General features: G+C 33.2%; 3 protein-coding genes and 2 long non-coding RNA genes across 5 annotated transcripts; 4 read left to right on the forward strand and 1 right to left on the reverse strand.

Moving 5' to 3' along the window:
- The first annotated feature begins 457 nt into the window (after nt 1-457).
- LOC146931280 (uncharacterized) lies at nt 458-1,963 on the forward strand. Its single transcript, XM_085707647.1, has 3 exons — nt 458-497; nt 1,182-1,729; nt 1,829-1,963. The coding sequence occupies exons 1-3, from the start codon at nt 458-460 to the stop codon at nt 1,961-1,963; spliced, it is 723 nt and encodes a 240-aa protein (XP_085563773.1).
- LOC146931281 (PKS-NRPS hybrid synthetase cheA-like) lies at nt 1,088-3,994 on the forward strand. Its single transcript, XM_085702768.1, has one exon. It carries the CDS (start codon nt 1,996-1,998, stop codon nt 3,193-3,195), a length of 1,200 nt encoding a protein of 399 aa, XP_085558894.1. The 5' UTR covers nt 1,088-1,995; the 3' UTR covers nt 3,196-3,994.
- Nucleotides 3,647-4,057, forward strand: LOC146931282 (uncharacterized). Its single transcript, XM_085707648.1, has one exon. It carries the CDS (start codon nt 3,647-3,649, stop codon nt 4,055-4,057), a length of 411 nt encoding a protein of 136 aa, XP_085563774.1.
- A 1,234-nt stretch (nt 4,058-5,291) lies between these two features.
- Nucleotides 5,292-6,547, forward strand: LOC146931283 (uncharacterized). Its single transcript, XR_015008365.1, has 2 exons — nt 5,292-5,714; nt 6,065-6,547. It is a non-coding gene; the product is annotated as an uncharacterized LOC146931283 (long non-coding RNA).
- A 4,273-nt stretch (nt 6,548-10,820) lies between these two features.
- On the reverse strand, nt 10,821-15,700 carry LOC146931284 (uncharacterized). The gene is made up of 3 exons (XR_015006629.1): nt 15,439-15,700; nt 14,750-15,054; nt 10,821-11,148 (listed from the first exon to the last, which is right to left on the reverse strand). It is a non-coding gene; the product is annotated as an uncharacterized LOC146931284 (long non-coding RNA).
- Between the last annotated feature and the right edge of the window lie 10,138 nt (nt 15,701-25,838).

Raw genomic sequence — 25,838 nt, forward strand, 5'->3', positions numbered from 1 at the left:
GTTCCACTTTGATAACTTTCAATTTGATGACTTTGACAAATAATTTATTTTAATCATTCATTTATTATTCATTCTTATTTAAAATACATTAAAATCATCAAAGTCACAAAAACCGAAAGTCTCAAATATTTTTCCCATATTCTAAATACCATTTCCTGTGAATGAGAGCACTTACTGTTTCTTCTTCTACCCAAATTGTTAAAGTAGTACAACCTTCACCCACATCACATGCATGACTTGTAGTGGGTCCTTTTGGATTCATCTTTAGATCCTCACCGCATCAACATGACCTTGGAGATTACCAAAGAACAGACAAGGATGCCTTACATAAGCCATTGTTTGGTAGAAGTACTTTTTATCAAACACCCTTTTGGATATATATTACATGTGTGTGTACATAAATATGGATCACATAATGTTGATAGTACCTAAATCAACTTGGTAAGTGGCAGCACACATGTGCACGTTTACTGGCCATGATATGGGGTCCGTTATAGGTACAGTCATCACATTTTATCAAAATATCAACCTTCCTATTATATGAGGGTAATCATTGTTAATTGCGTCTTCTTTTTGTGCTTTCCCACTTGTGGTTCTAATGCCTCTAATTCATAGCCTAGCCCCCTTTGCTATGAAATGATCGCTCGCAAACATTTGAAAATTGCTTTTTTGACAAAGAATACTTTCAATTGACATAAGTAAATGACTTAAATGTCCATGGCGGTAGTTAACTACCGCTGGAAGATCCGCCGGCAGTTAACTGCCGCTGGAATCCAGCGGTTGTTAACTACCGCTGGTTTCTGTCCCCCCAATACCAGCAAACCCCTACCTCACCTATTCATTCATCCCCTTTCTCATTCCAAAACCATACCTAAAAAAAAAATCCTCATTTCAAATTTTTTGTGTCAAAATCATGCCTCCAAATCATTGCTGATCGATTGCTAAGACGTTTCTACACACAAAATGCATCAAAGAACATGTATTACAACGTTAAAATCCATTACATTTGATTGATTTTTCTGGTTTTTTTCTCTGTAACGCTTTGTAGCGGTAGTAGCTACTGCCAATTTTTTTTTCCCAATTTTTTTTTCTTTTGTTTTTTTTTGTTTGTTTATGTTATTGTATGATATTAGATACATGTTTATTAATTAGTTTAGTAATTGTATGTTGTTTATTTATAGATAATGTTGAGAATGCGGGTGATGATCCGGGTGATCGAAAACCTAAAGTTGTCGATTCCATTAAGGTTGAAGCTCCCGCTAAGGTCGAAGTCTCAGTTAAAGTTGAGGCTTCAAGCGTCAATTCTGATGTGTGGAAACTTCGTGACAACGAAGTGGACACGGCTCATTTCTTTTCAACCCATGACACATGGAAAGATAAAAACGAATTGCTCGGTTGGGTCCGTCGACAAGCAAATAGGGCTGGATTTACGGTTATCATTAGAAGATCTTGTGAAGGAAGAAATGCTATGTTGGAGTTGGTTTGTGAACGGAGCGGCGAGCACATAGTACCGAAGACAAAAGTGAAACATGAAGGAATGGGATCAAGAAAATGTGGGTGTTTGTTCAAGGTGCGTGGATATGTCGTTAGGGAAGACAATGCTTGGAAATTGGCTATTCTTAATGGCGTTCACAACCATGAGATGGTGCCGTATGTAGCAGGACATCTTCTTGCCGGAAGATTAACGGAGGATGACAAGAAGATTGTACATGACTTGACCGATTCTTCGGTGAAACCAAAAAATATTTTGACAAATTTGAGGAATAAAAGGAAAGAGTCCATGACAAATATCAAGCAAGTCTACAATGAACGTCATAAATTCAAAAAGGCAAAAAAGGGTGACTTGACAGAGATGCAATATCTAATCACAAAGTTGGAAGAGAATGAATATGTTTATTATGTAAGAGAAAAAAGGAAAGTCAAACCGTTCAAGACATATTTTGGACTCATCCAACATCGGTAAAGTTGTTTAACAATTTTCCTACTGTTTTGATAATGGATTCCACGTACAAAACCAACTTGTATAGGATGCCATTGTTTGAAATAGTTGGAGTCACCTCAACATATTTGACATATTCGGTTGGTTTTGCATTTATGACGTCAGAGAAGGAGCATAACTTTACTTGGGCTTTGCAAATGTTGCTTAAACTTCTTGGACCAAATAGTGATATGCCTAAGGTGGTAGTGACCGACAGGGACACTAGTATGATGAATGCCGTAAAAAATGTTCTCCTCGGTAGTAGTGCAATACTTTGTTATTTCCATGTTGGCAAAAATGTTAGATCAAGAATCATCACCGATTGCAAAGTTAAACAAAATGTTGTTGTGGTGGATGGGCAAAAGAAGATTGTCGACGAGGAGAAGCATAATAAGTTGGTTGATACCATATTTGATGCATGGGAAAAATTGGTAGAATCTCCTACTCAAGAGTTATATGCGGGTAATCTAGTGGAATTCCAAGATGCTTGTAAGGATCATCCAAAGTTTCTTCACTATGTTCAAGAAACCATATTGAATCCTTTTAAGGACAAACTAGTGAGGGCATGGACGGACCTTATGTTACATCTTGGGTGTAGGACCACGAATAGAGTTGAAGGAGCTCATGGTGTGGTGAAGGAATATTTGTCCACCTCCAAGGGTGATTTGGGTACTTGTTGGCAAAAAATAGATGAGATGTTTGCAAACCAATTTGGGGAGATACAATCATCGTTTGGTAGGAGTGTTACGGTCTTGGAACATAGGTACAAAGATGTCACTTTGTACTCCGGGTTGGGGGGTCACATGTCTAGACAAACCATAAACTTTATTTTTGTGGAAGAAGAGCGTGCTAGGAAAACCTTGTGCATTGAGAAGAAAACTTGTGGTTGTGTTCAAAGGACGTCGTATGACCTACCTTGTGCATGCTTCATTGCTATGAAAATACGTCACAACATGCCCATTCGATTGGATAAGATACACTCGCATTGGCATAAGTTGTACATGGGTGAAGAACAAATTAATGAAGATTTGTTTTCGTTCGCGGAGGAGTGGCATGGTATCCAAGAATGTCTCCAAAGAGTTCCGTTCCAAATGAAACTAGAAATCAAAGAGGCTTTGCGGTTGTTAGCGTTTCCGGAGACCACATTGTTGTCACCACCTCCAAGAAAGGTGGCAACCAAAGGAGCTCCCAAAAAAAATCAAAACCACACGTGGTAGGATCCCATCTTCGTGGGAGACTATTGATTCTCAACATCCGGAAAGTCAATCTTCACCACGGAAAAAATCTTCACAAACTAAAAGAAAAGGTGCTCGCGTTGGCATTTCTTCGGTTCCGGTTCCTAAGCCTAGCTTGGTTTCAACAAGTTATGATCCATCCAATCCTATGTATTACATGCCAAAATTCATGAGACCATACATTGAGAGAGTTGTGGATGTTATTGGTGACGGGCATTGTGGGTTTAGGGCTATAGCGGAAGCCTTGGGTTTGACGCAAGAAAGTCATGTTATGGTGTAGAGAGCACTTATTCAAGAGTTGAAAGAGCATAGGAGCAAATACATCGAGATATATGCGAGCGAGGACCGTTACAACTCCATCTTGGATGGATTGTATCCTCCCAAAAATCCTAGTAGCTTTGCACCTCCCGACAAATGGTTGACATTGCCGGATATGGGACACATCGTTGCATCATGTTACAATAGGCCGGTGTTAGAGATGACTACATGGAAAGACTACATCTCCGAGACTTCTTTCCCACTTAGAGGACGACCTCCGGTTAACCCGAAAAGCAACATGATTTGCCTTGGTCTAATCCCAAATCATTTTGTCATTCTTTCATTAAAAGATGGTTGCCCACTACCTCCAACATCCCCGGAGTGGAGAAATCACAGGAGCGAAGAGGCGGCAACATGGGAGGATGAATTCTTGGATCAACACGATCGTTTTCGAACACTCATGGACATTGAGCTCAAAGAGAGACCGGTTCCACCAAAAAAGCCAACAAATGAAGACAATCCAATTATGTTTGATGACACTCCGGTAAAGAAAACACCGAATTTGAAGATGTTATGGAACATTTAGATGATTTACTTTTATTAGATGAAATGTGACACTTTTTGGTCGGTGTTAATCCGTTTTTTGGTTGATACTCGCCGACGTATTTTTTTTTGGATATATAATGTAATGACCAATTTTTTGGGTGATATGTAAGTAATCTTTAACTATTTATATGTATATCAATATATTTGAGTTTCGCATTTATTAGTAATTAATGTACATTACATGTAATGTTTGGCATAATGTGGAAAATTTGATGAATTTCAAACAATTGTTAAACGTTAACACATTATCGGTTTGGTGTAATGTAACCGAATAATTGATAAACTATTAAATGTTGATGTTTATGATTGCTAGATGTTGTTGTTTCGGTTTGATTTCCTCCGGAATTGCCGTTTGAAATTACAGGTAAAACAGGACACGTTTCCTGGGAAAATACCAGTGCAGATTGCACTGGTTCTGTAACTGGTGTGAGCGGCAGTTAACAGCCGCTGGGGGTAAAATGGTCATTTACTTGTGTCAATAGGAAGTATTCTAGGTCAGAAAAGCAATTTTCCAAACATTTTTCAATGGACCCAAGAATTTGAGATGGAATCTTAATTTTACTTCGAAAGTAAGTAGTCTTTAACTATTGTATTTCTTTTTTTTTTTTTTATCAAAAAGGGGTTTTTGAACAATGAAAGAAAAAATAAAGCAAAATTACATCTGTCATTCTTTAAGTTCGACATTTTTTTTTGAATTGATCCTTTAAGTGTTTATATTTGTAAATTGATCATTTATGTTAGCTTGTTTAACAAGTTTCATTGGAATAAAGCACATGTGCATTTTAATATCGAGAAAACTTATATAAACACGTCATATTTGTCCATATCCTTTCTCATATCACTTCTTTTTTAAATCTAAATTTTCAAATTCAAAAACTTAAAAACCAAAGTATTTTATTTTTTGCAAAAATGTCTTCATTCAGCAAAAATTGTTAAAATTTATGAACCTAAAATAATGAGCCGTTTATCTCTTATGTGAGACGTGATGAGTGTACTTGAATGTTGTTTATATCTAATTGTGCAACAAAACTTATGGTTCAAACAACCACAAATTATAACATAAAGGACTACAATACAACAAAAAGATAACTTTTTTTTTTTAAGGAAAAAAGATAACTTAAATGCTAACATTGCAAACAATATGTATCATAAATGACCAATTTGAAAAAAAAATAAAAGTTAAACTTAAAAACCAGATGTGTAGATACCAATCATAAATCCAAAGTAAAAAGACTGATTAAAATTATAGCATCTAAAAATTGTAGTATATCCAAATATTAGGAAATCCAGGAGAATAGCCCACAATTTATGCAATATTTGAAGAATAAAGGTTGAAAACAAGACACTAAGAACAACAGTTCTTGCCTCCTCCTTCCAAAATTGGATCGTTAAAGCATCTACTCTTCCTCGACTCATCCGAGGAAGCAACAAGACAGTAAGACTGATTGAGGTAGCAGATATGTCAACCTTAAATAAATCTTTAGAAAAGGTCAAAGCTTAATCTTGAAGTCTAGAGTTGCAAGTGCATTGAATTCTTCCTCAAGAATAATCTTTGAACTTTACATGTTTACGACAGATCACATCATGAAGCCTCTGATGTGAGTTCACATTTTCCATTCTCATTTGCACGTTCATAGGTATGTTTTCAGAGACCACACTTACTTTTGACGATATTAATGAATTCTTCTTTGTTGAACTCATAAGCATCCACATGAACATGCTAGAATTTTTTTTTCGAGGGCGCAATGATGACACTGTTCACGTCGAAGTAAATAAAATTGACGAGAGTAATAACAACTGACTTATCATAAGCTGAATATGGTTATAACGGCTAGACTTTTACATGCGGCGCAATGATGACTTTGTTCATGCACAAGCACAATTTATTGCGTCAAATAATTTCATTTGTAAGAGATCAACATATATGACATATGACATTTGTTTACACCTAAAAATAATTGTCCTGTTAATTGAATTCGACAAGTAGGTGATTACAACAATCAAACGAAGAAGCCCCTCAACTGAGTGAAGGATAGGTGATGCCAGAACATCCGAGCGAGGGAGCTAATTCTTTCTCAATGCCACTAACTAGGAACGTGTGTCGTTGGAGTTTCAAAACTGAGTCATAGACGTGATGAGACTGGATAATGGCGCATTACCCACAATTTGCTACTCTCGACGCCAAACCGCTCCAAGGAATGAGTGATTGGACACCATTGGTAGTGGAGATGCACATAAAGAGACTGTCAACATATATTTTTAGTGAGAGGAGAAAGAAGCTTAACATGGGACTCCATGCATGATCCCACTCACATGGAGTTATCTTGCACACACGCGAAAATTAGTTGAATAGGAATTACATATTGTAGGTTACAACATTGAGCTAATAAGCAATAGTTTCTCTATAAATACTTATGTTCATACGTTGTAATTAACACATTCTATCCATCAAACAAGTTTATTTTCAAAATTTCCACCTTTATCTTATGCTTTTATCTATGCATTTCTTAGTGTAGCTCAAAAGCCCAAAAACAAGTATAACAGCTAAATGTTGTCATAATATGTCTAAAAGTCGAAAAAGAAACAAACTTAATTGATAAGCTACTATTCTTGGGAATCTTGGTTTGGAGGAGGATGTTGTGATCTATTATTCCTTCAAATTTTAGATCAATTAAATTTAGTTGATTCAACTTTTCTTATATATAGAAGCAAACACGTCTTCGATTAGAAGTATCGGAGTTATTGGAACAATACAACACTTTCTTATACCACGGTCACTAGTCACTACACCTCAGTTAAACTAAATTCATAGAATTTGAATTTTTGTATATTCTAGAAACTAAAAATCAATGAGTTTTTTTTGCAATGAATATTAAAAGTGAGTGAAAAGTAGAGACAAAACATAACTTGTGGTAAGCTAAGGAAGGAACACTCCCACTGAACTCTACCAAACCATGTATGTAGTTGGTAGCCGTCCAACGTAGGCACATGTGCCCTGCTACGGCGGTGGGTCCTCTCTCAACCACCGTGGGCCCCTTCAACTTCTCTAACCTTAGTCAAGATACACCTTTACTCAACTCAACTTTGTATTATGTGTATTAGGCTATTAACATATATATCTAGTTTCAACGTACACTTTCTAATCAAATAGTAGTAATATTCTAATCTAATCTTGTTTTTAAGAAAAAGTTCTTAATTAATTGATTGATTTAAACGACGATTGTTCTCAATCTCTACCACATATGATGGAACACACGTATAAAAGTCCATTGATTCGGTGATGTAATCATTTTAGAATAAAAACAGACTAATTGAGGTATTGGGAACTAAATCATCTTTATTTTGGTTAATTATTTGTTAAGTTGTTGTTGAAGTCCTACAAAATCTATTGTAGTGGTTAAAAAGTACCTTGTGTTTTGTCTAGTCTTGTTTATTTTTTGTAGGATTAGGAAGAAAAAAATCTAGAATCTATGCTTTTAGTTTGAATATGAATTACATCTATTCTTTCATTCTTTACCACTGTTTATTATATACAATAATTACTAAACGACAATATTGGCCCCTCTTCCCTTACTAGTACTTTTTGGACAATATTGTGGTCACTTTGGTCCTTGAAGACCAACTTAATTTGATCTTTGAATTAGTATTTTTCTTGGATGATTATATATAGCAAATATACAATTAAACAATTTCATTTTTTTTTAAATAATCATAATCAACTTAATTTGTGAAGAAGGAAATTTTTTTAAAAATGTTTGAAAAGTTAAAGAGTTGAATTTGTTCTATTATAGAAAATGATTTTTAGGGTATGAACATAGTCAGAAAGCAAAACTATATGTCTTAGTATATTATTTCCAATATATGCATGGGACAAAGCTATCAGCCATATCTGAGGACCAGCATAGTCAGAGATAATAAATACCCTACAAGCTTAGTTACAAATGGATCTCTTGTTCAGCTTCTGGCACTTGTTGGTACCAATTTTTTCAGCTATATCCGTGGTGAGTTGGGCAAATTGGATGATTATATCTTCAATAAATTGCTCATCTTACTTTCCCATATCCAATTTTGTTATGCAATGAACAAGTTGCTAGTTGACAAATGAGGCCACATGTCAGATACTGAAAGGAACATCCCAACCCTTCCTTGCCCCAATTATTATTCAATGTAAGAAGGAAATAAATGTTTAGTTTGGAGCCAATTTTTTTCTTTAACATTCTCTTATTATTTTGGAGTTCGACCATAAGATCAGAGAAGCAATCAATCATAAGATCTCTTAGAAAAAAGTTATCTTAGTATTTTAATGTTCAATCGCAGAAACAAAATGTGATCCATGATTGTTTCAATCAGAATTTGAATTCTAGTTCTCTCGATTGATTCATCTTTAACTAAATTCATTATATTATTTTGATTTAAAAGTGTGTTATATTGCATTATATTATTTTGATTTTGATATAAGATATCACACAAATGTAGTTGGCAATATATGATTATTTATTTGCATAATTGGAAAAATGTTACAACTTCCCCTTACCTATCTATTTGTTTTTATTGCTTTTGTTATGGAGTCATAGTTGAGAATTAAATTCTGCTGAATTTTCTTAATTTGTTAGTGTCTTTATTAGTGTAGGACATAGCTCGTTTGGTCTTGCTAGAAGAAGATCTATTAATTCACTTGGGCCATAACCGGGCCTAAGCGTACCAAACCATGACAATGATAGGTACACAAGAAGAATAATGAACCATGTGCGCAAGATAGCAAAAATGTAGCTGGTAAGAAAAGTTCACAAAGTTTGGTGAGATGTCTTGTGATTAAATAATGAGAAGATTGAGATAAGCACAGAAAATCGGTAAAAAAAGCTGCCAAAAAGTTCTTTTTTTAGGGAAAAATAAAAAGCAAAAATAGGGCTAGATGATACATAAGATTAAGAAGGTGGAGAAGGAAAAGGATATGTTAGTGTGTGTGGATGAAAAGTATGGATGCCCATATTGTTAGGTAGTGGTTGATTGGATTTAGGTGATTATGATTGGTGTGAGTGAGATCACAAATTCATTCTAGCTAACTCTTGTGTATCCCATGTAGTCTTTTCTCAGTCAACTATCTATCCCTTTCACTAAACTGAACCTATTGCCCACAAGGCTGCACCACTTTATTTATTTGTATCATATGGTTTCGGCCAATACGTTGTACCTGCAATCACTATAACGCTTAAAATATGGGTGAATGAGAGGTTTAATATAATAAAATGCGTACATTTTTAACGATGTATGTCTTTTTACATGTGAAATTTTAGGAGAATTAGGGTAAATTTTGTTGAAATCATTGAGAGATTCTCGACGTGATTTTTAGATTGATGTCTGATGTTGATTGTGTGATGATTGTTTGATGGAAGAGCAACACTAAGGTGTGTCAACAATGTAACTTCCTAGTGTATGTCTTTGTAGTAAAGCTATTAGAGGTTGATGTAAGAATAATTTAATAAATTTAAATTAGTTTATGAATATTTGTAACTTGATGGAAGTTATGAATCAATGTTTAAAAGTGGTCTGACTCCCATAAAATTCCTTTGTCCATTGCCTTAAAAAGGAAAAAAGAATTAAGAAAGAAAAATGAAAAAGAGATGGACCAAGATTTATATGATTATTGCTTCTATTATCTATCATCATGAAAGTATGTTTTGTAATGTCTCTATTATGTGGAAATATATTCTAATAATTATAGTAATTTTCTGAAATGTGAATACCATGTTAAAATTATAACTCCCTTAAAAAAAATCTAAAAATTCATAACTTAAAGTCGAGTCTCATCTTATTTCTTTTTGTTCTCAAGACTCCCACTTACTTGCCTAACATATCTTGCCAACATCATCCTTCAACCCTATGCAAGTAGTATATAAAGTTTTTTTCTTAATAAAACTGAAGTGGTCCAATGACATTAATTAATTCTAGTAATTAGTCACACATAGAAAAGTCCTTTTGAATATGCGCAGTCGAGACGGGAAATTCTTTGCATACTTATTCTTCAAGTTGCTTTCCACTTGACAATTTGTGCAATTCATAATTTTAATTATGGTCTACATTTTTAGTTTGTTTTATATATTGTTCTAGAGCTTTATACGCTTTTGGGGACAAATAAGACACTTTATCCTTCTTAGTTTTGTCTCTACAAATTTTATTGTTGTTTTGTTGAATAAAATTTTAGCTATATATTTAGTGTTTATAAGATATTATTAGAAACTTCTTAACGAGTGAGGTTATGTAGTGTTAACTCCTAAATATTTGCATACCATCAATAATATAAGACATATTTATTAGTTTGAGTTGAAGTTTAATTTAAACAAGGTCAATGTATTACTCCTTTGGTTTTCTTCAGATTCAAATTGATACTTTATGCCGATAAAAGTAACCATCTGATCTTTTAAGTCATAAAATATATATGTCAATATTACCCTTTTCCCACCTAACTTGGTTAAAAAATGTTTAAGTAGATGTTTATTACTAAGTTAGAAGGTCTAAATTCACTCCTCTCAAAACTAGAGCTCATAATTGTATTATTCAGCCTTGATTTGAGACAATATCAATCATTCACTTGATTTATAATGTTGGTGATGAAATAGTTAATGATGGTGATGAAATAGTTATTTGTAAAATTTGGATTGAATTGAGAAACAATAAGAGAATGTAGGTAAGTAATCATGTTTGATGTCATAAACATTTTTCGACCTTTTATCTCAATGTCAAATGGTCATGTAATCACTTTTTAATAAAGTTAGATGAAAAAACGACCGACTTCTTACAGAAAAATTTAAGGATTAACTTGTTCACTTTTAGTAACATAAATGATCAATTTAAAACTAAAATGACTAATCAGGTGAACGTTAAACTCTAATATGCATGGGACCTTTAAATAATTACAAAAGTTAGAAGACTTCAATTTCACGACTGATCGACTTCACACACATCATTAATTCCATAGTGAAATTCAACCACTAGCACATAGGACTGCTGCATTCTATGGTCGTCGAAGTGTACTTGATCTGGCTGAGGGGTGTTTTGAACATATTCATATACCTGGAAGTATTTCAAGTACTTTAGAGAAAGATTTCTTAAGAAAAAGTACTTCAGAGAAATATATTAATAATATGCACGTGCATTGCATGATCAAGGGGTAGCTACCAGCTAGAATGAAATATTTGGAAAAATTGTGCCAAACATCCACTGATAAAACTCCAAAGATTTACAAATCTCAGCAATCTTCCAAAATATTGGCCACAATTAGTTGTTAGGTTAATTGTTCTTTTAGACATGTGATTGGCATCACATGGTGTTGGGCCCCTTTATTTACCCTACCAAATAAAACTAAAAATTCTGAGATATACCAACTATAGTTTATCTTAATTTAATACCTACTTATTAAGCTCTAATTAGTTACAATTATTGTTTTCTCATTTTTCTCTCTCCACCACTTTCAGGTAGCTCTGAAATCTCCCACATAAAAAATACTCCCTTCAGTCTTAAATATAAGAAAAGATTCATTTTTTAGGTTCATTAAATAATTAATGTATTTACTTTACAATGTAGACTAGATACATTAACTACTCAATGAACCTAAAAAAGGAAACTTTTCTTATATTTGAGACTGGAGGGAGTAATAGATGAGTTGTGTCAATTTGGTGAGCAGAATAACTAACTTTACAGTGTCTCCATTTCCCAAACGCAAAAAACTTCAGAAGCAAGATAATATAATGATCAATATGAATAATATTAAATTTAACAACCGGAATAGTTGAGTTTAACAAATATAATATTGTATTATTCCAAGAAAAATAAATATAATACTGTCTTGGCCCTTCTACCAACTAGCATATATAATCAAGCAGATTGACATCATTAAAATTACCGATTAGATGTTGATGTTGTGTTGGGTTATAGTAGATCATATGACAAAACATTAACTCCTCTAGAGACCAACCAACAACCTTCCTATTTGATTTCACCCACTTCAATATATATTTATTTCTTCTTTAGGAAAGAGACATATACGAGAAATGTGAAATATTAACTCCTCCAGTCCTCTTCAATTGAATTTCTCTATGTAGTCTATTGTTTTTAGTCTTGAATCTTGATTGATATAATCCCTACAGAAATCCATATATTTCTGTAAAAAAAAAATAACACGGTGTGTTTTCATGCCCAGTACTGATTTATGCTTGTGCATGCGTAAAATCTCCATTCTATGGATTTGATGAAAAAAGGGAGCTTGGGTGCAAATGCAGTCTTATTCTATCACTCTAGTAGTAATAGGTAGTCTCTACAAACCATTTTATTTAATAATAAAATAAGAGCTAGAATAATCACAAGAAACCATGAACTAGTCTACCAAAGAAAATGTTCCTCATTATTTACGATTTCATTAGGGTTTTATGATGAAATACGGGCACCCTTTAGGTTTTGGTATAAACTTTTCCCTAAAAAAAAGGGTTTTGGTATATAAACTTTATAAACAGAGTGGAAGCAAGAATGTTTTTTTCTTCTTCTTTCTGTGCTAATGTATAGGTATGGAACGATATCATTCACTAGTGAACTATAGTTAACTATCACTGGGGTAAAATGGTTAATTCATGGTGTTTAAAGAGCAATTTTCTTCTTTGAAAGCGCATGGATCCCAAAACAAAAGATGGGCTTCTTTCAACTTACCAAGCCTGAAGTTGTCTTATTAGAGACATTCTGCTTCAAAGCCTCTTGCGCCCCCCTAAAATCCTAAAATACCCATCGATTTATGAATTTTTAGATTATGAACCATGTAAAGGATGGGAAAAAATTGTAGTATTTTGTCACAAAAGAGGTTCCAAACATGTAAACGTGTCCGGATTCAAATGGATGTTTAAAAATGACTATTTTGCTATTCAGATTCTAGAATCTAAATGTGTAAAATTCTAATACATTGCATTTTATCATAAGAGAGGGGGTCTTCAGATTCTAAAATTCGGATGCTTGAAAATGACTTTTTAGTTATTTTGATTCTAAAATCCAAATATCTAAAACTCAACAAAAAAAAAAAGCAGTTAGTCACGGTTAGGGGTGAGAATAGGTTAACTTTACAAAGCCTGAGCCTGATCTGCCAATTTTTTTGAAGGCCTAAGCTTAGCTTGCGGCCTGTCATAGCTTACTTTTTAGGCATGAGTCTGGCCTTCTGAAAGTCTGATACGACCTGCTGCCCTGTTTAAAAGCATATTTCATATGAACATCTTTAAATAAGCAATGCAATCTAAGTTTAAATAGACTAGCGATCTAATATATCAATTAGATTAAACTCTCTTTTGATAATCAACATGAGTTTTTAGGGAATTTGACTAAATATTGTATCATATTTCAACTCTAGTTTATAATAATACATTTAAATATGCAAAAAATTAATGTATACTAATAAACTTAAATTACTGAAAAAGTTAACAAATTTTTATTTTAATTCAAAATAAAAAAATATAATATAATAATAAATAATATTATTCATATTTACTTAAATAGGCCGGTCTAATAGGCCTAAGAGTCTTGTGGCCTGACCTTTTAAGCTAAATATGCTTCTAAAAAAGCCTAGACCTTCTCTATTTAAGAAAAAAGCCTGGCCTGGCCTGGCCTGTCGTAGGCTAGGCTAGCCTGTCCGATTCCCATCCCTAGTCACGGTTCAATCGAAACTAAATTGACCATGGCTATTTTACCCCTTTCTAAATGGTAGGAAAATATGTTTCAGACTCTAGAATCTAAATATCGAGAAACATTTTCAGATGAAAAGAAAAGAGTTTCACAAAAGAATAAGGACTGTGTGTAGGGGGATAGAGTTTCACAAAATCATAAAGGCTCCAGTTGTACACAGATTCACTAAACAATTGGGTCTACCAAAAGATTTAGATATAATAAAAGGGTATATTTAGGATGAAAGAAAAACTAGGCAAAAAATTATGGCTATTAACTTTTCTCACCCAATGAGTTTCTCGCGCTCCATGTTTGGATTCTAATATCTAAAATGTTTAACGTGTTTTGGAGGGTTTTTCGGCCGTTTGAATTCTATAATCCAAATTGCATATGGCACGAGGAAAATTAAATAGGGTGAGAAAAGAAGGTTTCGAAAAGAATAATGTTAAATACATGTTTTCTGGACCAAGCAAACACTTTAAAAGGCCCAACCAATCAAGCTGGGGGGCTCGTAACACCTCAAGAGATGGTTACGATTCCACAAATCCATACCTGTCAAGTGCCAAGGTACAACAACTCCTGCACTACACACTATATAAGGAGATTTTTCACAGTCCCTAAAGGTACGATTTATCTCCACCCTTAACCCCTTTTCTTGCTCAAAATACTGACTTGAAAGTCGGAGTGTCTGTCGGTACACACTTCTATCGTTCCAAAGCTAGCAAACTCCTTGAACAACCACACCCGACATCGTCTTTCTGATCATGTACGATCAGATAATATAAATCGTTTTAACCTTCATTTAATAATTATGAATGAACTATTTCATACAATACTTTTAAATAAATAAATTATGTTTTTTAAAGAAAATAAATAAATAATGTTAAAAGTAAAAAATATCCTTTGCATGGTGCAGGAACGCACTAGTATAATACATAATGAAAAGATGAGTGAAGCAAGTAACTCGTGTCTGGCTTACATTAGAAACTCTTGAATTTTGCATTTTGTTTCCACAACACATCATGTTTGAATGACTTTTGCTAGTTGGACTGTAGAGTTTTATTTAGAAAGAGAGATCTCAAAGCATCTGCACCACGAGATTGACCCATCAATTAGTTCATCTGAACTGATTTAGTTAGCCTAAAAGGAAATTCTTGCGAGGGGCTTTCCTCCAACCATTTCTTCTCTGCTATCAACAATTCTACCAATTGAAGGATTTTATTTTCGGTGAGTGACATAAAAAATATAGGTCCATGCATTTGTAATCTATGAGCCAGTTCCTCCCTGACAATACAAATAACATGTAGCAATGAATTATTCCTTCAACAAGTAGTAGCTACATAATGATCATCATAAATATTGAAAGCTCATAAAATAAATTTCCTAGTGAAAGGGATAATTAATTTATACTGTACAAAGGAGATTTTAGGCTGTCTTTTTTCACTTTTAATTATACTCTTAAACAAATTTATATATATGAATGTTACATTGTTAACGGCATTCAAAAAGATATGGAAGTGTAAAATATTTATATTTATACTCTTAATCAATATAAAAAATATTTTAATAAAAATCAAAGTTTCATAAAAATTACTGTTCGTAATTTATAAGCATTAGCGCAGTAAAAAGAGCAGACGTTACAAAGAAAGTAGTACAAAACTTGCAAACCTGCTTCTTGACCAGGAAAGAAGACGTGATCCTCTAGACGTGAAAACAAAAGATTCCACATCATGGCAAAGGGAATCAAGCATTCCTGAAAGGTTAGCATCCCTCTTCTCATTCTTAATAACCCACTGCTTCTTCTTAACATTATATGTTGTAGATGGGATTAAACGTACACAAAAATTATCATCTCCTATATAAATGAGTTGAACATCTGGTATAGATGCTAGAATATTGGACAAGCTTTTATCCAGTGCATATCAAATCATTTATATTCTAGCATCTGGTATAGATGCTAGTATTAATTGAATTTAAGCCTCCACAACACCCATTATCGACTGTACTTCACCACGACTAACCAATCTCAACTGGAAATTAAGATCTCCAATGGAGATCCCGTTCGGGTACAAACTCAATACCTCCCTAACCTTTCTAGAAATCCACTATTTAACTTCAAATGACTTTATGTACGAGGAAGGTTCATGGATCTCTACATTTTGTGAAGATGTGAGGTTCTCAACATCTGAGAAGGGGTTTTCATGAGGCGTCTTCGAGTTTCTATACCACTCTGGAGGATATTCAAGAGGCACCTGCGCTCGCGCCTTAAGATACCAATAAGAAGGTTGCTTTGAATATATTCCATTAAGATATCACATCTATTTCACATCTATTTCGTTTTTTCTTTCGTGATTTCGTCGTCTTTGTGCGACGTTGTTTTGTTCGCCGTCTTTGTGCGACGTTGTTTGTGTTTCGTTCAGGTATTTGTTCGGTTCAGATTGTCAGATCAGCTTCTATCCAGTGCAGATCAAATCAATGACTTTTGAGTCATCAATGTTGCAGATCCGGAGACATGAGTATTCCGGTGACTTAAATATAGTCATATGTGTAGGCTTTAGTACTTTGCCGTTTTATGCTATTAACATGAATGTTGTGAGTTTGTTCACAGATTCATCCTTTTTGTTTTTAGCGAATTTTCATTGTATTGATGTACTCTATCAATTTGAATGAATGAATATCGTTTATTTTTGTAAAAAAAAAATGAGACTTGTTTATTATTAGGTGTTACGATCTTACGCTGCTCTAACACAAATTTGAGTAACGCGGTACACCGTAAAATATGATGTGTTTAAGTGAGAAATGGTACATTGTAAGGTACAACACACATAAGTGAATTGTGGAACACCACAAGATGTAGTGTGCGTATAGAACCCTTGTGCTAAAGCAAGCACATTCATTTTTACTTTAATCTTAGCTATTATGAACCCCGACGAAAATATCTCTCTTTAAGCCTCTATTTCATCATCTAGCAGACTAAGTAGAGGCGTTGACGTTTATGTGACGCTCATGACCAATCCATCGATTTCGACTACAGCGATACTACATTAAAAGAGGTAATCATCGATCATTGATTCATGATCTTTCGTAATGATCGTGCTAAAGGAAAATTATTAATACTTTGCTACAATAACTTTATTTTGTATGATCACAATTTTTCTTAAGTGATATGAATGTCAAAGGTTTAATCTAGAGTCTCTGCATAAAGAATAATACTACTAATATTTGCAATTTCGAGAAGAAAAAAAACCATTGACATAGAAACTTCACATAGCTCTCCCTCGCTATTATCGGTAACTATGCCCCGCAAAAAAATCATCTTGGACCTGAAGAATCGACGACAACTCAAACAACTTACTACTTTAAAAGGAGAGCATGGGGCTAGACCAGGAAAAGAGTAATGATATTTTGAGATCCATTTGATGACAACTTTGTTGACAACCTTATTTTTCTCACTTCTTATTGGTCAAAAACAATGGAGAGAGAAAAAGGAAGAGAGAGGATAACAACATCATGTGAGTATGAGAGAGAAAGTTGTTCAAAAGTTGTCAAAAAGTGGTTGTCAAAATATCATTTCTCCTAGGAAAAACATAGACACTGTCTACTTCAACAACAGTAACTTCACCACGAAGATTCGTAGTACTTTTTTTGGTATATAAGTTTCACTCAACTCATCCCTTCGTTTGGTGGCTTTCATAAAAAATATTAAATTCTACTATTTTTCAAAGAATTTTTTTTAGATGAACTCTAACTCAACACATCATTCTTACACTCAACCAATTAAAACCCAACACCTCATTAAAATAATTAAAATCAATTTCTTTTCTTATTATTTTTTAAGATTTCTCTCTCCAATCTTCTCTCCACTTGCTTTGATCAACACCACCATCCAGTTTTATAAGAATCCTCATAATTTCTGCAAATTGGATTTTTATTAGATTAGATTTCCTTTGCTGGTTGGAAATTAATCGATTAGTTAAAAAGGAAAATCAACATCTATCAGTTTGGATATTAATTTCTCTACACGTTTTGATTTCAATTTTATGTTCAAAATTCAACCCATTTGAACTAAAAATCAGCATCTACCTTCTCCATCTCTTATGAGGAATACATCGACTGTAATTCTTGAAACTGCAGGATGCATATAAGAGAATGATTTGGAGAGAGAGATAAAAGTGGCGAGAAGAGAGTACAGTGAGGAAGGGTCGAAACTCGGCGGTGGTGTGCGACTCAGTTTCACCATTGTTAGGGGGGAGCACAAAACCATGAGACAGTTATTTCTCATGTTTCCATTTCTTAATTAATTAAATCACTTTTTTTAATTTTAATAATACGTGTCATATTTTTATTGGCTGAGTGCAAGAATGACGTGTTGGGTGAGAGTTCATACAAGAATTTCTCTTTTTCAAAATTAAAATTAATATTACCTTGCTAAAGATTAAACCGATTACTTTTTCGACCAAAAATACTGATTTACTTTAACAATATTTGAGAAAATATAAAACAAAATTGATTATATTAATTTAATAAATAATTTGTATTCTAAGACATCTTAAAAATAAAATTAAACAAAAAAAATAGCAATGATTGTACTAAGGAAAATGATAAATAGTACGGCAATTTTGAATACGAAAAACCACGGACGCGTGAAAACGTGTACAGTTCCTGAACATTTCTAATAAAACAAAAAATTAAAAAAGTATAACTAACCGTCTCTCTCTTCTTTGTCCAGCAGCTTCCAACCTTAAAAAGTAAAAGCTCTCATTCTTATCCTTTTTAATAAAATAACCCTTTTTGCTCAACCCACACCACTTCTCCTTCTTCTCCAATTCTTTCAATGCTCTCCAATGGCTCTTACCACCCCAAACATGATGTTTGAAACATCCAACAAAGTTTGCAAACATTCAATTTTCTAATGCAGAATTTAATTACTTACACACATGTTTTATTTTGTTTTTATTTTCATATGGATTTTCACTGTTTAAAATTGTTGAATGGTGAGGAAGGAAGGTGTGATGGTGGGGGAGGAAATTCGACTGAAATAGGGGAAAAACGTGTTGGTACTCTGTGCTGCGAGTTCTTTTTCCTGTTAAATTTTGGAGGTAGCTTGTTTGGTTACTCAGCGTGGCTGTTTGCTTGTTGTACCACTACACAGGACTGGACAACTCTTTTTTTATGGGAGTTTTGGGGGGGTGTGTTAATTAGTTGTGGGAGTTTTGTTTTTTCGACCAAAAAAAAAATGTACATTTTTTGCAGCATGTGAAAAACAAAAAGATACAACCTTCCGTGAAAATTCGTAGCCAAAATCCCGTACTAAATAGCATCTCTCTTGTACTAAAATACAATATTGGTATCTTCTATCCACTATTGTCATAGTGAGAGCATGTTGTCACTAAAACAAATAAATATTTATTTTGGGCTTAAAATGGACAAGAAGAATTACATTAGTAGTAAAAATTGTACTAAAATCAAATCCAAAAGTATTTATCTGTTTTTTACGAGATTTATTTATGTTAAAATATATCAAACTGATTTATTTATGTTTATTTTTTTAAAAGAGAAGAGTAATATTTTGTAAAATATGTCAGACACGTCTATGTTTATGTGATATGGCTCGAACAGATGTTTATATATGGAGGTGGTCCTCATCTCTAAAGTCGGTTTTGTGTGAGTGTGAGTGTGTTAAACTTAAACACAAATTTTTAAATGATATCATAGTCTATTAAAGATTCGTTGGACCGTCAAGTAACAAATTTCCGCTATCAAGCCACTTGGGTCACCTCCATATATATAATTATGAACATAAAAGGGTGTGTTAAGAGTCTTACATTCAAAATGGTATGATGTGAACAAATATTTATAAATGAGGACACTCATCACCTTTCAAGCTAATATCTTTTCTTTTAAAGAACGGATTTTATGAAGTTGTGTTAAACTCAACAAAAACAATTTTAAAAAAATAAACATTCATTGTTGATATATTATTGACCTCTAAAACCCTTTTCTTGTGTTGTTGATACTTGACATGAGACAATATCCACCACTTTCATATCATACTATCCCCCTTCCCTAGTTATGTATATTGTTTCATCCGTTCTAAAAATTAGTTATGTATTTTATCAATTTCATATATATTAAAAAATACAGTTAATGTTGTATAGAAAAAAGTAACTATGAGTTATTTTACAAAAATATTATTTATTAATTATATGAAAAACATAAATTAAAAGAACTGAAAAAAGATAAAATAAGAAATAGTAAATGACATAATGAAAAAATAAGCATCAATGATTTATTGATATTATATATGACATATAATTTAAAGCAAACAAATTTCATTAGAATGACGTATAATTTGAAATGGAAGAGTATAAAAAAGAGTAAGAATAAAAGCAATTAAGCCACTAGTTTTGCACCTAATTGGATTTATCCTACCTAGATTGGATAGGATAAAGATCGCTAACAAGCAAAACGTGTCAACATTGATCATGGATTCATGGTGGAATTAGGAACCACGCCAAGATTTGCAAGCTAGTGCTATAGCCAGTCGATGGTGCCTTCAATTGATTAATTAATTAAAAAAATGATAAATGGATAATAGCTTAATATCATATTGGTGATATCAAGAGTAGTAATCACAAGCATGACTAGCACCACTAACCATGACTAATGTTATTACCATGCACAAAATTATCAGTAATCTAATAACTGAGATCATACGAAATATTTCTGCAGCATATCGAATTTGAAGGACGGAAAGCAAAACTATTATTGCAATTTACAACATGAAGCTAATGTGGATACGTAAAAAATTTAAAATTCAATATACTATAATCAAAACTTTTATGCATGTAAAATACTTTAAAAAAAAAAAAAAACTATACTCATATCCATGTTAGGATATACTAATAAAAGCTTCACTAAAAGAACTAAAAAAAAAATTGTTTAATGTTGACTGATCAAGTCTTTTCTCCCTTATTATCATAATAATTATTCGATAAATTATTTCTATGTTCACAATCTTAACTCACCTTTTTATGTTCATCTTATCTAGGATGCCTATATGCATGTATTTGTGAAGTATTTTACAAATATCCAAATTTCTTTTTAAAAAACTAACTTTGATATTTCTTTGGTACGTATCACCGAATGTTTGGGGAGTATCGATATTCAATATGTATCCGATACAAAGATATGTCTTCATATTTGAAGTATACAGCGTAAATTATTTTCTTATCTCTTCATGATCACATTTTATTGTATATTCCATGTCGGCGTGTATTGAACCATCTATTTATATAGTTGGGCCCCATGCACTCCCTTGGTTAAAGTGTGGCAGTCAGTAATTAATGTTGCATTGAAACTAGAAAATGACAAATATTGTGAAACAAAATTATTCTCCAAAATGGACAAGTATTATGAAACGGATGGATTAAATGATTGAAAACTTTGAAGCCTAGATAGTCTCACTTTTTTCAAAATTAAAATTTACGTTGCAATAAAGAAAGGAAAATTTACTTTGCAAAATTAAATGATTTGCGACTATAGGGACAGAATTGTCATTTGATATAAAAACGAGGGCTCCGCCCACTAGGACTGGACATAAATTGAGTAACCGACCCAAACTGGCCGAACCGAATGGCCCGAAGCGTGTCGGGTCGGGTCCAACAGTTTAAGCGGGTCAATCGGTTCAAAGGAAGTGGTTTGGTGTGGGTTGCAATGGTCGGTTTCGGGTGGCAATTACTAACCCAACGAAAACCATTTCCGCCCGACAGTATAATTATCAGCTGTGTGAATGCATATGTCCAATACAACCCATGATGAATGGAAGCCCACATTTAACCAAGGCCCAGACATATAAAACCTTAGCTTAGGAAAGAAACCCTAGTTCCTCATTCATTGGTTTTGCGCCACTGAGACTTGAGAGAAATCAGGAAGGAAACCCTAGTTCCTCTCTTCCTTTCATCGTTCCATATCCTCTTCCAGAAACAATCTCTCCCTTCATCAATCCCATTTTCCATTGATCATCATCCTTAATCTTCAAACATCAAAAGAAAATCACAAATCAACAATGCCAAGAAGATTTTTCAACTTCCTTTTTTATGTGTAACTTAAACCCAAATCTCAATCCACTTTCTAAGATCTCTGAATGGTTTGTATTACCTCATGAATTGAAAGGGTTTGATGATTTATTGCTGACGTTTCTTTTGCTAATCGATGTTTCTCTATTTCAGGCATAGATTCAAGAATTTTTTTACCTTTAAGATCAAAGGTGAGGGGTTGTTATGTGTTGATGTTTAGAATCCTTTCACGTTTAAGAATAAAGGAATTTTTTTTTACTAATTTTTTCCTTTTTCTTTCTACTTGTATATATTTATGTTCATTGTCACTTACTTGGAATGATGGAGGCTGATGAAGGAAAATATGCAATCGCCATGGAAAACAGTGAGGTGAATTATTTGTTTTTATTTTTGTTCATTAATTGTGTTTCTCTAAATGTATTTATTTTTGCGTGCATTTTTTTGTGGTTTTTTGTCGTTAGTAATTTTCTTTCATATGATTCACATGTCATGTATGGTTTTGATTGTCTTGTAATTTTTTTTTTGTAATGACTATGATGCTGAATATGTTTAATCTAGTTCTTTTTTTTGGTAGAAATGTTTAATCTAGTTCTTGTAAAATTGTTTATTCATTAAATGTTGTTTATTTGTTGAGGAGTTGGCCGAATGTGCATGCAAACATTTATTTAAAGTTGATCCAAATTCTAATGACTTTCTTTTTTCTTCTGTGTACAATTTTATGTGAGTTTGAGTTTATTTTTTGTTCTCTTCTCTTTTTTAAATTGTATCAATTTATGCAAACATATCTACAAGTTGATGTAAAGAACTCGTAAATCAATCTATTTTGTGCATTTAGAGAGTAAAGAGATAATAGATTTTTTAGAAGTAATTCATGGTTTGGTGTTGAGAATATTTTTCTGTTTAAGTTAGTTCCCCTGCCATAATTATCATTTGTGATGGTGTTTCATTGATTTTTTTTTCTTTCTCTGCAACAACAAGGTCAAGCATCTCCATGTTGTTACACCAGCAAGCTGAGATATATATTTTCAACAATATATATTTGAATATTTGTTTGATATTGGATTATTGTAATTAATATATTAATATGGCTCTTTAAAATGGTATAAAATTTAAATTATTAAGTGTGCTATGTGAATTGATTAGCCTTAAAATAAATTTGAATGAGCTTAAAAAAATGTTAAGTGGCCCAATTTTAAATAACTATTTTGATTCCCTACACATTCGAGTTTTAGGCCATGTTTTATAATTACTATTACGAAAAAACTAGAATATATTTTTTCTAATGAAAAGTTATTTTTAAAAACTTTACGTGTCAAACTCAAATTTTCCCAGTTTTTAATAAACCAACACAACCCACCCGATTGACCGCCTTATCCGATTAAACTGTTATCGATCAAACCGAGTCTCAAAATGGGCGGAAGTGGCTTATGGAATTGCAACCGTGGGTTCATGTGGTTTTAGGTTTTCGGACCGATATCCGACCGAAACCGACCGATGTCCAGCCCTACCGCCCATGACCCGCTAATCCGCTATGCTGCAATAACGTAAAGGGTTGGAATAAAGAGGCTGTTGACGGCGATTGACTCACCATCTCATACTGTCAAATCACACAAATTCCAAAAGAATCAAGGTTAATTGAAAGGTCATATTCTTTTTCCAAACTCCAAAAACAAACACATGTTCCAATTATTTAAATTTATTACTACCATAATTTTTTATTTAGATTCTAGATCTGTTTTTCTAAAATAGGGTTTTAAGAATGAATTAGGAAAATATGTTTAATCTAGTTCTTGTAAAATTGTTTATTCATTAAATGTTGTTTATTTGTCGAGGAGTTGGCCGAATGTGCATGCAAACATTTATTTAAAGTTGATCCAAATTCTAATGACTTTCTTTTTTCTTCTGTGTACAATTTTATGTGAGTTTGAGTTTATTTTTTGTTCTTTTCTCTTTTTTAAATTGTATCAATTTATGCAAACATATCTACAAGTTGATGTAAAGAACTCGTAAATCAATCTATTTTGTGCTGTTATACCCTAATTTTGGACCTAAAAATACTTGTTCAAAATTTTCTTTCATCTTTGATATATGTCTATTATTCTTGAACATTTGCCAATTTGTTATTGCTCACACTGACACTTTACTCTGCTTAATCTCTCAATTTAGCTTTACAATTCTTTTCAACTGTGTGTTTGTTCATGTTTTCTTGCATTTCAGGTCATCCAAAAAATACTTTTCTTGCATTTCAAGTCATTTGAAATTGTCTCTGATCAATTGCATCTTTCTCTGCATTTTATTTCAATGTTATTTGCAAAATTCATGAAAAAAGGGTATTTTAGTCATTCCCTATATCCCAACTCATTTTAGTCCTTTAAAAATTGTTTGAGTCTTTTCAATTGGTTTGAATAAGTCTTCATTTCAATTCTATGTCAGAATCCATTTTAAAAATTGCATTTGAAGTCATTTTGAGTCAGTTTAGCCCCTAGGGGCATTTTAGTCTTTTCATATGTCAAGACTCTGTTTAATTTCTAAAAGTTGTCTCTGAGTCTTTTAATTTGCTTGTATAAACTCTTGCTTTAATTCCTTGTTAAAAAATCATTTTTAAATTGCATCTGAGTCATTTTTAGTCGTTTTAGTCCCCATGGGCATTTTGGTCATTTCACACAAAATTTCGACAGAGAGAGGTTACTTTAAAGTACCTCATTTAAGTAATTGGTTCGTTTTAGTCCGTTTTGTCGTTTTTAGTCGTTTCACTTTACGTTATTTTCAAATTACATTTTTTACCAATTTTATTTTAATTACATTTTTAGTCCTTTTTCTATTTTTTTGCATTTTGGTCCTTCAAATTTTAATAATTGCAAATAGGTCCAAAAGTTTGTTATAAGTCCAGTACACATGTCAGTTTGTCATTTGTCCAGAAAGTTAATCATGCCACGTGGCAGTCTGTCATTGGTCCAGATATTCCAGTCATCAGCTATAAAAGCCAACTCATCAGTCAAGGTCAACAGAACCATTGATTCAGTGCCAACTCACACAAACACATCACAATTTTCTCTCTCTTGTCAATTAGATCAAGGTTCAAGGATCTGAAGAATTTCTTTGAAGTTCATCAAGAACTTCGCAGATCTTCATCTTCTCCAAACCCTAATCCTTTCAATTTTTCACCAAATCCTTCAAATCACACCGGAATTCAACACCATAGAACCATCACAATCATCAAAATCGTTCCAATTTCACAGAAAACAAGAAATTCACAAAATCACGTATAAACCCTAGTTTTCCAGAAATTCAATTCCACAAAAAAATCCGTATCAATTCCACCATAAACAAACACATTTAATCATAAAATTGCAACGAATTTGCAAGATTCTCAAAGATTCGTTACAAATCATCATCATCGAATCTGCTTCCCTACAATTCGAGCTCAAATCCACCAGTAAAGTAGTGAATCTGAACGATCACAGAGAGGCAAGAAGAAGAGAGATCGAAGTAAGAAAGAACCGGTTCGATACAATCACAGGGAAGAAGCAAAGAACGAAGGAAGAGTTCAATTTCTCCGACGTAATCACAAATCTCCGAACAGATCGAGGTAAAAGCTTCCTCTCCTTTATCTTTCCCTTTCGTTTCAAGTTTAACCGAATCAGAAAAATGTAGAGTCTACTCCGATTCCGACCTTTCCTCAGAAAACTAGTTTCAAAATCATATAGAGGAGAGAAAGAGCTTTAAGTTTATGTAATTAGATTTTGAATCGGATTAGTTTGAAGCTCCGACGCGGCGGCGCCACCACCGGCCACCACGTCGGAGAAGAGAAGAAGATGATCGGAGAAGATGAGTCTGTTGCAGACTCTCTCTCTCTAGGTTTCCATTAGAGAGAGAAATAGAGATGGAAAGTGAGCCCAAAACCGGTTCAAGGCCTTATATAGGCCAATGAACCGGTTCAACCCATGGTTTAGCCCATGCCTGCTCCACTAACCCGGTCCAGTTGCTTAC

This window comes from Medicago sativa, chromosome 4 (genome assembly GCF_051527215.1).
Source record: "Medicago sativa cultivar Bolivia chromosome 4, Bolivia_mono, whole genome shotgun sequence".
NCBI classification, from domain to species: Eukaryota; Viridiplantae; Streptophyta; class Magnoliopsida; order Fabales; family Fabaceae; genus Medicago; species Medicago sativa.